The sequence below is a fragment of the Zonotrichia leucophrys genome, chromosome 6 (assembly GCF_028769735.1).
Source record: "Zonotrichia leucophrys gambelii isolate GWCS_2022_RI chromosome 6, RI_Zleu_2.0, whole genome shotgun sequence".
Taxonomy (NCBI): domain Eukaryota; kingdom Metazoa; phylum Chordata; class Aves; order Passeriformes; family Passerellidae; genus Zonotrichia; species Zonotrichia leucophrys.
Window position 1 is genome coordinate 4,271,944 of NC_088176.1, and position 15,162 is coordinate 4,287,105.

At 49.3% G+C, this 15,162-nt stretch overlaps 1 protein-coding gene across 1 annotated transcript in view; it reads right to left on the reverse strand.

The window, feature by feature from the left end:
• LOC135449686 (deleted in malignant brain tumors 1 protein-like) overlaps window positions 1-15,162 on the reverse strand; it is a 66,981-nt gene that overhangs the window by 28,580 nt on the left and 23,239 nt on the right. The window contains 11 exon segments of the mRNA XM_064716907.1: window positions 2,204-2,463; window positions 3,159-3,547; window positions 4,125-4,297; window positions 4,537-4,748; window positions 5,060-5,210; window positions 7,041-7,352; window positions 8,239-8,550; window positions 9,383-9,763; window positions 10,936-11,247; window positions 12,185-12,496; window positions 14,036-14,347. Coding sequence (XP_064572977.1) covers window positions 2,204-2,463; window positions 3,159-3,547; window positions 4,125-4,297; window positions 4,537-4,748; window positions 5,060-5,210; window positions 7,041-7,352; window positions 8,239-8,550; window positions 9,383-9,763; window positions 10,936-11,247; window positions 12,185-12,496; window positions 14,036-14,347 — 3,126 coding nt within the window.

Consider the following 15,162-nt stretch of genomic DNA (forward strand, 5'->3'; position numbering starts at 1 on the left):
GCATTTCCAGCATATTTCAGTCTGATTTATAAATGTGCACAAGACATTCTGAAAGGCTGGGTAAGTCCTGAGAAGCCAAACTCTTCACAACTGCAAAGCATAAAGCCATGGAGGAGAAAAAAAATTAAATAGTTTTGTGATCAGCAACCAAAAGTAATAAAAATTGAACAAAACTCTTCCTTCTGGAAAGAAGATTTGAAATGTCTTTCACCTCTTGACACTTGGGTGAGAGCTGAAAAGGCTCCTGGCTGGGATTCAATCTCTTGGATGACATTTGTGCTTTTGCCTGGTTTAGGGTGTGTGTTAATGGAAGGCTAAAAATTGATATAACAAGCCTTTAGAATAGATTGTGTGTTTCAGCCTTAAAGATTGCAAACAAAATGTCTTTAACAGCTCAGTGTATTTTGAATTTGGATTTATTAAATCTAGAGAAGTTAAAACTTAATGGAAAATATATTAATCATGCTCAGAATAATTAGAATGTTGTACAGCCACAAATTGTTGTGGTAAGATCAATTTTTACATTTCTTTTCCAGAGATGATCCATTCTCATCAAATTAAATCTTCCTTCCTTTCAATGAACCTTGAAATATTTCTTGATGCCTCACTCACCTTTTCACTCCAGCTCACAAAATTTTGAGGCATTAGATAAATGGTTTTAGAATGATGTGAGAGGAGAATTTAAGAGGACAAAAAATGATAAAATAATTGTGCTAAAATCTTGTGGCATGAAAGTTGAAATTGTTTCTTAATCCTTTAAGAGGTGTTAGGATTACAAAGCTGTTCTAAGGCATTGCAGCAGAATTTATTGAAGATAAAGATATCACAGCTTCCCACAAATGGCACATGTGAGTCTGTCATCAGTGAGGCATTTTGGTGGCTCATAGAATTTAAAGTTTGCCCTGCATCCACCCAGTGAGTGATGCTGACCTTTGCTCTGACATTGTGCCATGTGAAGGCAGCTCCTTCAGTGCCAGCCCGGCAGGAAAACCATCAGGAACAGAAACAACAGCCAGGAGGGTGACAGCACCAACCACTGGTGTGAGGGAATTGTCAGCAGCAGGGGTAAGATATTGAAATATTTATAATTTTAATAATTATAATATTTATAACATTACACTTAATATAATTATATATTTAATATACTTTATATTAAAGTATCTTAAATATTGAATAATTTATAATATTTATAATTATATTTTAATATATTGAAGTAATTTTTATATTAAGATATCTAGAAGTTCCCTGTGGAGTGTTTCAGAAGCAGAGGCTCAGACCATCACTTGGAATTTTTAATCAAACAGACCACACTCTTCAACACAGTAAAACATTTGTATTTTAAGCACAGAGACATTAATTTGAGAGACAAAACAGATTTATTGCTTTGTAAATATTCCCTCCTTTGATTATAAATTACACTGCTCAGAGAACAGATTAATTTTATCTTGGAAATCTCTGCATTTTATAAATAAGCCCAGACCCATCATTGTTTCAATGAGAAATATAGCACTAAAAGGAATACTCAGAGTAATTAGAATATTGTGTAGCCACAATTCTGGTTGCTAGAAGAGTCCAGCCCTATGAGTGAAATTTTCAGGGTTTGATCTCAGTGTATTGAAGGTCAAGGCACAAAGAGCTCCAGTTTTAAAGGATGGCTTCCAGATCAAAGTCAGAAATAAGCAAACTCACAGATTCATTCACTGCTTTCAATTATTTGGACAGGCTTCACATTAGCAGGGATGACAACTCAACTAAACAAACTTCATAAGCAGAACACAACTGAGGGAATGAAATACTTCTCAAGAAGGCTGGGAGTTTGCTGTCATGGAATCATGGAATCATTTAGGTTAGAAAAGACCTTTAATTTATCAAGTTCTACCATTAAACTAGCACAGATAGGTCCGCCAAGAAACCATATCCCCAAATCCACAATCATACTGGAGCTAATTAGCACAATTCAAAGAGTTACAGCACTAAAAAGGATTACAGAGAATTCTCCTTTGGGACAGCCAGGGAAGTTAGAATTTTTAAAACGTGGGTGAAAGCAGAAGCTTGCAAGGTGTGGATCTCTTCCTTTTTATGGCAAAGTTGGCAAAAGCAGATTTCAGTGAGACATGACAGAGCTGTGGCTTTTCTTGGAGCCCGTTGGTCACCCTTGGAGCAAACGTGAGAGAAATTTATTCATCTTTCCCAGTGCTCTCACTGGGAGCATCCCCTCCTCGGAGCTGGAGGGGCCCGACCACCACATCCACTTGTTCCTCAGCAGGGCTGGTGTCCCTCTTGGGCCTGGAGCTGCAGCCCCTGTAGCAGCGGGAGGAGTAGTCCCCGAGCCTGCAGACCAGCATCTGGCACTTGAGGTACACCGACGGGTGCCGGCTCATGAACTCGAAGGCGTTGAACTTGAACCGAGCAAAGTGGCTGGAAGGGGAGTGGTAGGTGGCATAGGAAGAGTCTCTAGGACACCTGGAAAGGAGGAAAAGAAGGGGATTATCTTCATGGATACGCACATGCGCATTCCTGAAAAATTAAAATTCAAATGATTCGATTTATTATGATGAATTCCCCCAAAATTCAGATTAAAACTGAATTATGTCATAGTTGGGTACTAGGAAAGCAGTGGGATAAAAAATGTAACCTTCATAGCATGGTATAGATTTTAAAAATATAGAAATATATCAAATATAAAATAAAATATAAAAAGTGTATTTTAAAGCACTATGAAGCAGCTGGAGTGTTGGCAACCCTTCTTCTTTATCCAAGAGAAGGACACTTTAAGTGACGAAGAGGGTACAACAGACTGCTGTTAATGTCAGTGTTATACAAGGCCTAAAAAATTAGTCTAATGCTTGACCTGGTTTTACTAAAATATTTAACTCCTAGGATGACAATTCCTACTGCCAGTTTTCACTGTGTCCACTTTTCTCCCATACTTCGAATTTTGTTCACAGGACAAAGATGGAGTAAGTGAAATGAAATGATAGTAAGGTTTAAATATAATTTCTTATTTCCAAGTTCATACTGCAAAAATAAAAAAGATCAAAGACCACTTTTCTCGGTCTCTTGACAGGGAGTTCTAACCCCATTCAGATTATTTTAACAAATTATTTTAAATAAATGTGGATGACAGGTGTGCCTCTAGCTTTGAAGACAGCTCTTACCCATTCCTGACTAAGTAATAGGCCAGCGTGTTAAAATCCCGGGGGTCAGGCGCTGCCACACACGTGTCCACAACCACCTTCAGGTTTGGGTCCGAGCTGTGGAGACAGGCTTGCAGGTAGAGGTTTTGGTTGAGGCCGATGTAGTAGGGAGAGGCGCGCACTTGGCGCCGGAACGCCGGGGACTCGTAGAAGGTGATGTTCATGTTGTATCTCCCAAACTGGTACTCGTCCACATCCATGGTGTCCTCAGCGGCGTACACCACCTGCTGCCAGCTCTTCCTCAGCATTCTGCAGCTGACGTGCAAGTTGATGTTCTTCTTCCTCCTGATTATGTACCCGGAAGATGCGACCCTGATGGTGTTGGCGTAGTTGATTGTGTCGTTGTTCTCCTGTTTTATGATGAAATTTCAAATCAGGAATTGTGCTTTTGTCATGTGCCACTGTCATATTTCCTGAAAAATCCCTTCGCCAGGACTTCTTCTCCTGGGAAGATGAGAAGCCTCAGCTCCTCCTGTGTTTGCTGCTCTGGAATGTGGTCTGGAGATTGTTTATCCAAACATGTGAATTGCTTTTACCTAATGACCGATCACCATCAGCTGTGTCAGACTCTGAGGAGTCAGTCACGGGTTTTATTATCCATTCTTGTTAAGCTTTCTGTCTGTATCCTTCTCTTTCTTTAGTATAGTTTTAGTATATCATTCTTTAATATAATATCATCATATCATATCATATCATATCATATCAATAATATAATATAATATGATATAATATAATTAATATAATATAATATAACATAATATAATATAATAAATATAATGAAATAATAAATCAGCTTTCTTAGAACATGAAGTCAGATTCCTCATGTCCCTCCTCATCCTGACCCCTCACAAACACCACAGTCATGTTCCATCTAAGTCTTGCCAAGCTTAGATATGGCCAATTGAGTGCCCAAAACACAGAGTTTACCTCTTGGATTGTCCCACAGCCATTGTAGGGGATGTTGAATACAACCTCCTGTGAGGTGACTGTCGGTCTGCAGCGATTGTCATTCAAGGTGACCTTCCGTGCTGAGTATCCCTGGGACTGGAGGTAGTCCCTGCTGACCACTACATGCATGTAGTCTGGCAAGCACTGAATGGCTGGTGGGAGAGGAAGGTACAATATATTTATGAATTTAGGTATTTGGTAATGATTAGAGACAGTTTTTTTCTGAATTTAGAAGTCAGGCGGTTCCCACCCCAACCCGCTCTATTTCACACCCATCATTCAATTTCCACAATTCAATTTCCAACAATCTTTAAATTTACACAAATATTTATTCTGCAAACAAAAGCAATAAATAGGCTTGTCTGTTGGGAAACACTGGCCAGGAACTTACTGGTGTTGTGACCTGCTGGAATGGAGGAGTAGTGAGCCTGAAAGCCTCTGAAGGAGAATCTGGAATCACTGTGGAAGCGAACACTCAGCATGTTTGAAGAGGACACGTATGTGGGAAAGGAGCCAGAACAGAATCTCCCAAGAAGAGGGGAAGAGTGGAGAGGTCCATCATAGACTTCAATGTAGTCGTGCTGGCACGTCCCACTTTGCATCCTGGTAGAAAAACATCAGCACTTTGTCAAATCCGTTTCAGAAACTCTGATTTCACTGCCTAAGATGTGAAAAAGTCTTTCAGCATTTAAAGTTTTCTCAGCACAAATTTAATTTGGCTTTTATGCAGCTTTAGCAGAAAATGGTGAGTAAAAAATGCAACATCAGTCCAGATTTTGATCTGGTCTTCCAACTGTGGATGTCATTGGAAGTATCTTTAAAATTGGGAAGGTTGGTTGTTTCAAATAAGATCTCAAACTTGTCAGGTAAGTTTTGACTTTGATATTTGCCCAGGGAATCAAGGTTTTACTTACACAATATCTCTAAATGTCAGTGTTACACGGAAATTATTCTCCACTTGTATTTCCCACACGCAGTCAGCGTCGTTTGGATAATTTCCAGGGTAGTTGGGACTCTGCAGCACCCCAGAGGGATCTGAGACTGAGCCACCACAAAAATAAGGTGCTGCAGAAAGAAATGGGAAAGAATTTACTTACAGTAACCTCTGCAAAAGTGCACTTGAGCTGTGTGTGCCCCACCCACAGTTATTGAAAATATGGTCTCCTGCTGACTGCAGGTGGTAGATATAGGAGCTGAGTCAAAACTAATATTTGTTTTTGCTTTCATGTTGGATTTGGAATTCCCTCAGGGGTGGATTTCCATCCATGGTGTCAGACTACCCTCTTCAGGCTGGGCTGGTAACACCTGGATGCTTTCTGCCCCTTTTTAGAGCTGAGGTCAATTCTGGGAGGTGTCATGACAGTTGAAATGGAAGCGCCTTCCTCAACAGACAGCCTGTCATCAGTTACTCTGTTGCTTCTCTTTATTCCCCTAAGGTCTTTGGAGGGGATGTTTTCTAGAAAACAGCAACTTTTAGGTCTCAGACTGAAATAAGCCCTTCAGGCTGCTGTGAAAAGTCCTAAGTACAAACATAGCTGCAAAAAGCTTTAGTGTTCCTGCCAGAAATAATGACATAATTCTTGTCACAGGTAATCCTAAAAGTGTCTTTGTAGAAGGTGAGCAGAGCCTCTGAATATAAATGCTGCAAGATGTGACATTTAAAGATGAAATCCATTTTATATTCTGCTTGAAAAAGATCACTCACACTTGCAGCGATATTGTCATAGAGACAAAAGACAAATTTACAGAAATGTGCAACAGGGAGACAGACAGATCACAAATAAGCAAGGTGAGGAGAGCCACAGCAAAGCATTACCTGGTGGACGTGTTGAGGTGGCCACTGGAGCTGTGGGTGTGAAGGAAGAAGAGAGAAACATGAGAAGTGCAATTTGTGAGAAAAGAACTGAGGCCTGGACATGGCCTCACCTTGAGGCACAGAGTGATAAAATGGGGATCACAGGGAGGCAGGGAAGTGAAAACAGGAGATGAGGCACAGAGGGCCATGAGCTCCAAGGGAGACCCAATTGAAAGCACTGCAAATGCCCTGATTCTAGTTTCTTCTGATCATATCCCAAAACCCAGAGTATATCTAGAAAACAACTCTGGTACAACTAGTACAGGAATTGAAGGGATGAAGGCAGATTGACTCCTGGATGCAGCGAGAGGCAATCCCTGTGCAAAGAGTTTCATTAAACCAGCGATGGTTGCAAAGTACCTGGACTCAAGGCACAGCTGTGCCATTTGCCAGCTCTTCCCCATGCTCTGTTTGCATCCTCACTTTAGTTTGGGGTGGCCTAACAGGACAGGCCCAGGGCTGGGAGACTGCCTGCAGTGCAAGGAGCTCTGACAAGGGAGAGGAGGAGCAGTGGGGAGGGCAGTGAGTGAGAGTGGACAGGGTTACCTGGTGTGCTGCTCATTGCTGTGCTAGCCACTGTGCTCGTGGTGGTCAGCAGTGCTGGGCTGGACACCTCGGTTGTGTCCAAGGCTGGTGCTGTGGTGGTCATTTCCAGAGGGGTGGGTGTCTCTGTAAGTTGAGGATGTGATGAGTTCAATGGCCATGAAAAGCAGAGGAGGAGGCCTAATGCCAGGCGAGAGGGTGGAGCTCTTTCCTTCCTTTCCCCCATGCTGGCACCAGCCTGACCTGTCCCCAGTCCTGCCCCATTCTCCATAAAGAATGACCCCTCAATCCACAGCTTTACCTCATCAGTGGATGCCAACAGCAGGAATTGTGGAGATCCTGCTGTTCCCCCTGTCTGTTCATGAATGGGGATTTTGGATGGCATGGGCTGGAGTCCTAGGCAGCAGAAGAGCCCAGCCGCACCTCTGCCCTGGCCTGACCCCAAACCCTGTTGGAATGATATGCCAAAGAGCCAGAGTTCCCTGCTGGCCACTCACCTGCACAGATGACACTGGCATCCTCCACGTGCCCGCAGTTGTGCATGCCCCAGCCGCTGTGCTGGCACATCTGCAGGGAGGGCTCGTCCCCACGGCACTGCACGTTGTCCAGGAAGATGCGGCCGGAGCCCGGGCCAAAGCGAGCATTGCCTGGGGCTCTCAAGGCCTGGCCACAGCCCAGCTGCTGACAGACCACCTGGGCATCCCTCAGGTCCCACTGGTCATCACACACGGTGCCCCAGGTGCTGCCGTCGTACAGCTCCACGCGGCCCTCGCAGCCGTTCCTGCCGCCCGACAGCCGCACGCCGGGCCCTGACAAATGGCACAAGGCATTGATTTGAGTCTCTCCAACCCAGCATCCACAGTCCCAACTTCCCCTACTGTTTTACAGATTTTTGCCTCTGTGACTTTGATCTGGGGTGTTGCAGATCTAGGGTGATCAGGGAAGGGCAGTGACTGTGCAAACATTGTTGGAATATAGATGGCAGATGTGACTTCCTCTGGCCTTGCTGCCACTGTCCTGATTTCGATCCCTGGGGACAGAGATGCTCAAGAGCCTGGCTCATGTGCAGAAAAACCCTTTGCTACTCTTGCATGTGGCTCATTCACTGTGGGGGACAATTATGCACCCTGGAGATGTCAGGGGAATATGGGAAAAGCAGTATTTCGCCAACCAGATCAGCCCTGTTGGACACCCCTCTTCACTTATTTTGCCAAGTTGAGGCTGACTTTAAAATTGGGCCTAAATTAGGTAGGCTGGACTTACCTGTTGTGAGCGGCCATTGAGGAGGAAGGGTTGGCTGGGGAACTGCAACAAAGAACAGGCAGTCAACAAATGGGTAGTGAATGCAGCAAGACTGTAATAATGGATGGACATGGACATAGAGAGACATGGACAAGGACATGGACGAGGACAAAGATGTGGATGTGGACATGTACATGGATGTGGGTGTGGACATGAAAACCCAGGCTGTAGGATGTAAAGGGGATGAGAGGATGGAGTTCTCTCCAGCCTTTCTCCCATCCAGACACCACTCTGATGTACTCCCAGTCCTGCTCCATCTTTCCCACTCTACAGTCTCTCAATGTGTTTTCTGCGACCTCATCACTCAGCCCCAGCTCTGCCCAGAGAATTCAGCCTGCCTGCCTTCTGTGGAGGAGCCCAAAACCCTTCAGATGGTCTCTGCTGGCCACTCACCTGCACAGATGACACTGGCATCCTCCACGTGCCCGCAGTTGTGCATGCCCCAGCCGCTGTGCTGGCACATCTGCAGGGAGGGCTCGTCCCCGCGGCACTGCACGTCGTCCAGGAAGATGCGGCCAGAGCCCGGGCCAAAGCGAGCATTGCCTGGGGCTCTCAAGGCCTGGCCACAGCCCAGCTGCTGACAGACTACCTGGGCATCCCTCAGGTCCCACTGGTCGTCACACACGGTGCCCCAGGTGCTGCCGTCGTACAGCTCCACACGGCCCTCGCAGCCGTTCCTGCCGCCCGACAGCCGCACGCCGGGCCCTGACACACGGCACAAGGCAGGGATTGGGGTCACTCAAACCCAGCATCCACAGTCCCCACCACCTCTCCTACTTTTTTGGAGATTTGGCCAAAGTAACCATGGTCTGCGCTGGTGCAGACTCCAAAGACTAGAAGGGGACAGTGGCTTAGGAAAGACCCTGCGTATGGAGATGGCACAAGTGCCCTGTCCAGAGACCTGCTAGATGTCCCTGGGGACAGAGATGCTCAAGAGCCTCTGTCATGTGCAGAAAAGCCCTTTGCTACCTATGCATGTGGCCCAGTCACTATGGGGGATATTCATGCACCCTGGAGATGTCAGGGGAATAGGGGAATGGCAGCATTGCATCAACTAAGATCAGACCCATTGAACTCCCTTCTCTTATCGTGCCAAACTAAGGCTAGCTATAAAACTGGGACTAAACTGGGAGAGCTGGACTTACCTGTTGTGAGCGGCCATTGAGGAGGAAGGGTTGGCTGGGGGGCTGCAACAAAGAACAGGCAGTCAACAAATAGGCAGCAAATACAGCTGGATTGTAAAAATGAATTGACGTGTGTGTGAGCATGGACATGGATGTGGATGTAGATGTGGACATGAAAACCCAGGCTGTAGGATGAAAAGAGGACAAGTGGATGGAGTTCTGTCCAGCCTTTCCCCCATCCAGACACCACTCTGATGTACTCCCAGTCCTGCTCCATCTTTCCCACTCTACAGTCTCTCAATGTGTTTTCTGCGACCTCATCACTCAGCCCCAGCTCTGCCCAGAGAATTCAGCCTGCCTGCCTTCTGTAGGGGAGCCCAAAACCCTTCAGATGGTCTCTGCTGGCCACTCACCTGCACAGATGACACTGGCATCCTCCACGTGCCCGCAGTTGTGCATGCCCCAGCCGCTGTGCTGGCACATCTGCAGGGAGGGCTCGTCCCCGCGGCACTGCACGTCGTCCAGGAAGATGCGGCCAGAGCCCGGGCCAAAGCGAGCATTGCCTGGGGCTCTCAAGGCCTGGCCACAGCCCAGCTGCTGACAGACTACCTGGGCATCCCTCAGGTCCCACTGGTCGTCACACACGGTGCCCCAGGTGCTGCCGTCGTACAGCTCCACACGGCCCTCGCAGCCGTTCCTGCCGCCCGACAGCCGCACGCCGGGCCCTGGCACACGGCACGGGGACAAAGATGAGCTCACAGCAGCCCAGCTCTCTGCTCTGCCCACATGGGCCACTGCAACGGGGCTGCTGCAAGGCCAGGCAGGGGGCTGGGGGGCTGGAATTACCTGTGGAGTATGGTGCGGATGAGATGGATGCTGGAGTTGTGGCTGCAAGGAAGAATTTGATATCAATGACAAATGTTCTGTACAGAGTCATCACAGTGTCATGCAGAGGAGTGCAGCCTGTTTTCTAGGAGCCCCTCTCCTGTGATTCCTACAACATCTTGCAGAGATGTTTCATTCATCTCTAATCACCACCCAGACTTTGCTGTTTCACACTAGACCCCTGTGCACACAGAGATCTCTCCTGAATGTCCAAATAATTAAAACAGCATCTTTCTTTCCTCCATCCACATTCCTGGTGCCTGAGCATGTCTAGGAAGCAGCCCTGGTACTACCCATGCAGGACATGAGGCAGTTAAGGCAAAATGAATTTTTTGCTTATGGTTGCAGTGAGAGGCAATCCCTCTGCAAAGAGTTTCATTAAACCAGCAATGGTTGCAAAGTTTCTGGACTCAAGGCACAGCTGTGCCATTTGCCAGCTCTTCCCCATGCTCTGTTTGCATCCTCACTTTAGTTTGGGGTGGCCTAACAGGAGAGGCCCAGGGCTGGGAGACTGCCTGCAGTGCAAGGAGCTCTGACAAGGGAGAGGAGGAGCAGTGGGGAGGGCAGTGAGTGAGAGTGGACAGGGTTACCTGGTGTGCTGCTCATTGCTGTGCTAGCCACTGTGCTCGTGGTGGTCAGCAGTGCTGGGCTGGACACCTCGGTTGTGTCCAAGGCTGGTGCTGTGGTGGTCATTTCCAGAGGGGTAGGTGTCTCTGTAAGTTGAGGATGTGATGAGTTCAATGGCCATGAAAAACAGAGGAGGAGGCCTAATGCCAGGCGAGAGGGTGGAGCTCTTTCCTTCCTTTGCCCCATGCTGGCACCAGCCTGACCTGTCCCCAGGCCTGCCCCATTCTCCATAAAGAATGACCCCTCAATCCACAGCTTTACCTCATCAGGGATGCCAACAGCAGGAATTATGGAGATCCTGCTGTTCCCTGTCTGTGCATGAATGGGGATTTTGGATGGCATGGGCTGGAGTCCTAGGCAGCAGAAGAGGCCAGCCGCACCTCTGCCCTGGCCTGACCCCAAACCCTGTTGGAATGATATGCCAAATAGCCAGAGTTCCCTGCTGGCCACTCACCTGCACAGATGACACTGGCATCCTCCACGTGCCCGCAGTTGTGCATGCCCCAGCCGCTGTGCTGGCACATCTGCAGGGAGGGCTCGTCCCCGCGGCACTGCACGTTGTCCAGGAAGATGCGGCCGGAGCCCGGGCCAAAGCGAGCATTGCGTGGGGCTCTCAAGGCCTGGCCACAGCCCAGCTGCTGACAGACCACCTGGGCATCCCTCATGTCCCACTGGTCGTCACACACGGTGCCCCAGGTGCTGCCGTCGTACAGCTCCACGCGGCCCTCGCAGCCGTTCCTGCCACCCGACAGCCGCACGCCGGGCCCTGACACACGGCACGGGGACAAGGACAAGGACAAGGACAAGGACAAGGACAAGCTCTCACCAGCTCTGCACCCGTAGCCCTGAACTTCCCAACTGCTGTTCAGATCTTGCCACAGTGGCCATGAGGTGGAGTAGTGCACAGCCAAGGGGATTGGGGTGTTTTGTGACTGAGGGTAGACTCTAGGCATACAGACAGCCATTCTAGCCCTATCCAGGGACCTATTGTTGTCCTGTTGGAATTGCCTGGTTCCAAAAGTCATGGATTCACTGAGGCATTTCCAGAAAATCTCTTTGCAACCCTTGGGAGCAAACCAACCCCAATGGGGACCCTTCAAGCACTCTGGAGTTGTCATGGGCCAAGGGGGTCAGCAGCCTTGCACTGAGCAGGATCAGCACTGTTGGACTGCCCTTTTCTCATCTAGTGCAAGGCTGGGCATCACTTTGAAACTGGGCATAACTTGGGTGAACAGGACCTACCTGTTGTGAGTGGCCATTGAGAAGGAGTGGTTGGATTGGCAGCTGCAAAGAAGAAGAGGGAGTGAACAAAAGCATAGCGAGGCTGTGGCAGTGTATGGACTTGGATGTGGACATGGTCTTGAACATGGACATCAAAATTCAGGCTGTAGGAATGAAGGGGGAAGAGAGCTTGGGTCCTGCATTTCCCCCCATTCCTATACTAGCCAGACCTGTCCCCAGTCCTGCCCCATCTTCCCCAAAGAACAATTTGCCCCCTCCTTTATCCTTTAAAGCAGGAAGTGTGGAGTACCCAGTGTGCCTTCTCTGTGTAGAAATGTGTCTTTTGCATCGCACAGGATTCAGCCCCTGGTGGCAAAAATCCCTGGTGGCAGCCTCTGCCCTGGCCCTAACTGGGCAGCTCAGCTTGGTTGTTCCCAGAGAACCCAGAATACACTTAGAGTGATATGCAGAAGGCCACTCACCTGCACAGATGACACTGGCATCCTCCGTGTGCCCGCAGTTGTGCACACCCCAGCCGTTGTGCCGGCACATCTGCAGGGAGGGCTCGTCCCCACGGCACTGCACGTCGTCCAGGAAGATGCGGCCGGAGCCCGGGCCAAAGTGAGCATTTTGTGGGGCATCCAGGGGCTCTCCACAGCCCAGCTGCTGGCACAGCACCTGGGCATCCTGCATGTCCCACTGGTCGTCACACACGGTGCCCCAGGTGCTGCCGTCGAACAGCTCCACGCGGCCCTCGCAGCCGTTCCTGCCGCCCGACAGCCGCACGCCGGGCCCTGACAAATGGCACAAGGCACAACAACATCAGGTTTCCAACACCTCAGCACCCACAACCGCATCTCCCCTGCTGTTTTGGAGATTTGGCCACAGTGACTTTGATTTGAGGTGAGCAAACCTAAAGAGGCCAAGGAAGGGGAGTGAGAGAGCAAAGATTCCCAGTGCATGGAAGGCTGATAATGAGCAAGGCAAAGCTGTGCCGCACAATCCCAACAGTCTCACGTGCTTTTGGTACCATGTTTGGGAGAATGGCAGCGTTTTCATACCTCAATTTCCAATCTGAGTTTTAATAATTGAAGGAGTATAACAGTAACACCTTAAAACAAAAAAACCCACAAACCCTGAGTACCCAACTCTTTGTAAGAAATGGGACTACAGCCTTCTTCAGTGCAGAGTACTGGTGCTGCAGAGCAGCACGTATTACAATATGGGGAAACCCATGAGAACAGCCTGGGGGTCCTGGGAGCTGCTGGGCGCATGGGGCATTTGCCAAAAAGCCATTTTTGCACACCAAGATCATGTGACATTCCCCATACCACTCATACACCTTGCAGGGGTTTGAGGCTATGGGCCCTGGCAGAGCATCCACAAGGAACTGGCCACCTTTGCTTGATGGCTGAACAGCAACAGCCGTGACCTGGCATCAGGACAGATACCTGTGTCTTGGGCTGGGCTGGCAAGCACATGGGCTTGAGGGAAGGGATTGCCCCCATCCTCTCAGTACTTGCTGCCCCACAGCCAGGAGCCATGGAGTGTCTGGCAGACCAGGGCTTGGACTCAGCACCACTGCAGCTGCCGTTCTACTGAGGCTCAGATCCTCCCTGGCAGAAGACCTCAAATGACAAAACCCTTTGCCATGGGTAGAAGGGACCAGCAGCATTGCAGTGAGCAGGCTCAGCCCAGCAGGCCCCCTCTCTTCTCCTCCTTCTCTCTTCTCCTCTTGTGCCACTATAAAACTGGAAATATGCTGAGTGGGAAGGAATTACCTGTTGTGTACGGCCATTGAGCAGGAGGGGTTGGATTGGCACCTGCAAGGAAGAAGAGGGAGTGAATGAAAGAGTACTAAAGGCAGAAATCTTGTGGCAGAGGATGGACAAAGACATGGACATGGATATGGACATGGACATGGGCATGGATATGGACAAAGACATGGACATGGCATGGACATGGGCATGGATATGGACATGGACTTGAAAATGCTAGACTCAAGGAATAAAGCGATGAAAGGGCATGAAACTCCTGCCACTGACCCAGCCAGACACCAACCTGACACGTCCCTGGTACAGCCCATGCCATGATCCCACCAACCTACTCTTTGCAGCCACATGGAGCACCTACACCTGTGAGACTGGAGAGCCTGTTCTGACCTCTCTGTGCAAAAATGGGGATTTTGCATGACGCGTATTTCAGCACCAGGCAGCAGAAAACCCCAGACTCTCATCTCTGCCCTGGATCTGCATGGCTGCTTCCCATGGAGGACACCAGAACCCATCCAGTGTGAGCTGCTGGAGAGCTGATGGTCTCTGCTGGCCACTCACCTGCACAGATGACACTGGCATCCTCCACATGCCTGCAGTTGTGCATGCCCCAACCATTGTGCTGGCACATCTGCAGGGAGGGCTCGTCCCCACGGCACTGCACGTCGTCCAGGAAGATGCGGCCGGAGCCCGGGCCAAAGTGAGCAGTGTCCAGCGCAGCCAGGGGCTCTCCACAACCCAGCTGCTGGCACAGCACCTGGGCATCCTGCATGTCCCACTGGTCGTCACACACGGTGCCCCAGGTGCTGCCGTCGTACAGCTCCACGCGGCCCTCGCAGCCGTTCCTGCCGCCCGACAGCCGCACGCCGGGCCCTGGCACACGGCACGGGGACAAGGATGAGCTCACAGCAGCCCAGCTCTCTGCTCTGCCCACATGGGCCACTGCAACGGGGCTGCTGCAAGGCCAGGCAGGGGGCTGGGGGCTGGAATTACCTGTGGAGTATGGTGCGAATGAGATGGGCGCTGGAGTTGTGGCTGCAAGGAAGAATTTGATATCAATGACAAATGTTCCGTACAGAGTCATCACAATGTCATGCAGAGGAGTGCAGCCTGTTTTCTAGGAGCCCCTCTCCTGTGATTCCTACAACATCCTGCAGAGGATCTCTCATCTCTTTCACTCATCTGAAATCACTGTTTTGACTTTGCTGTTTCACACACTAAACAGTGAGTGAGAGTGGACAGGGTTACCTGGTGTGCTGCTTTCCTCTCTTGGAATCCCTTCTGAAGTCACCATCTCTGCTGAGGTGGTCATCTCTGCTGAGGCAGTTGTCTCTGCTGAGGCTGTCGTCTGTGCTATGAAGGTAGTTTCCTTTATCTTCTGCTCTATCATGGGTATCCCTGCTAGGGAGGTAATTCTTACAGTGGCCACAGCATTTGGTATGACAGGCAAGGATGGATCATTAATACTGGTAGACAGGGTGAAGCTCTGTCCAGTCATTTCCCATAGAGACACCAGCCCAAAATGCCCTGAGTCCTTCCCCAGCCTCCCAGCTCAGTCACCCCTCTGTCCTGCTCTTTGCCACCTCTCTGAAACCCTATTCCTGCAGGCCAGGACAGTCTGCTGTGCTCTCTTTGTGCAAACAGGGCTTTTTCTTGGCATATGCTCAGCTCACCAAGCAACAGAAAGC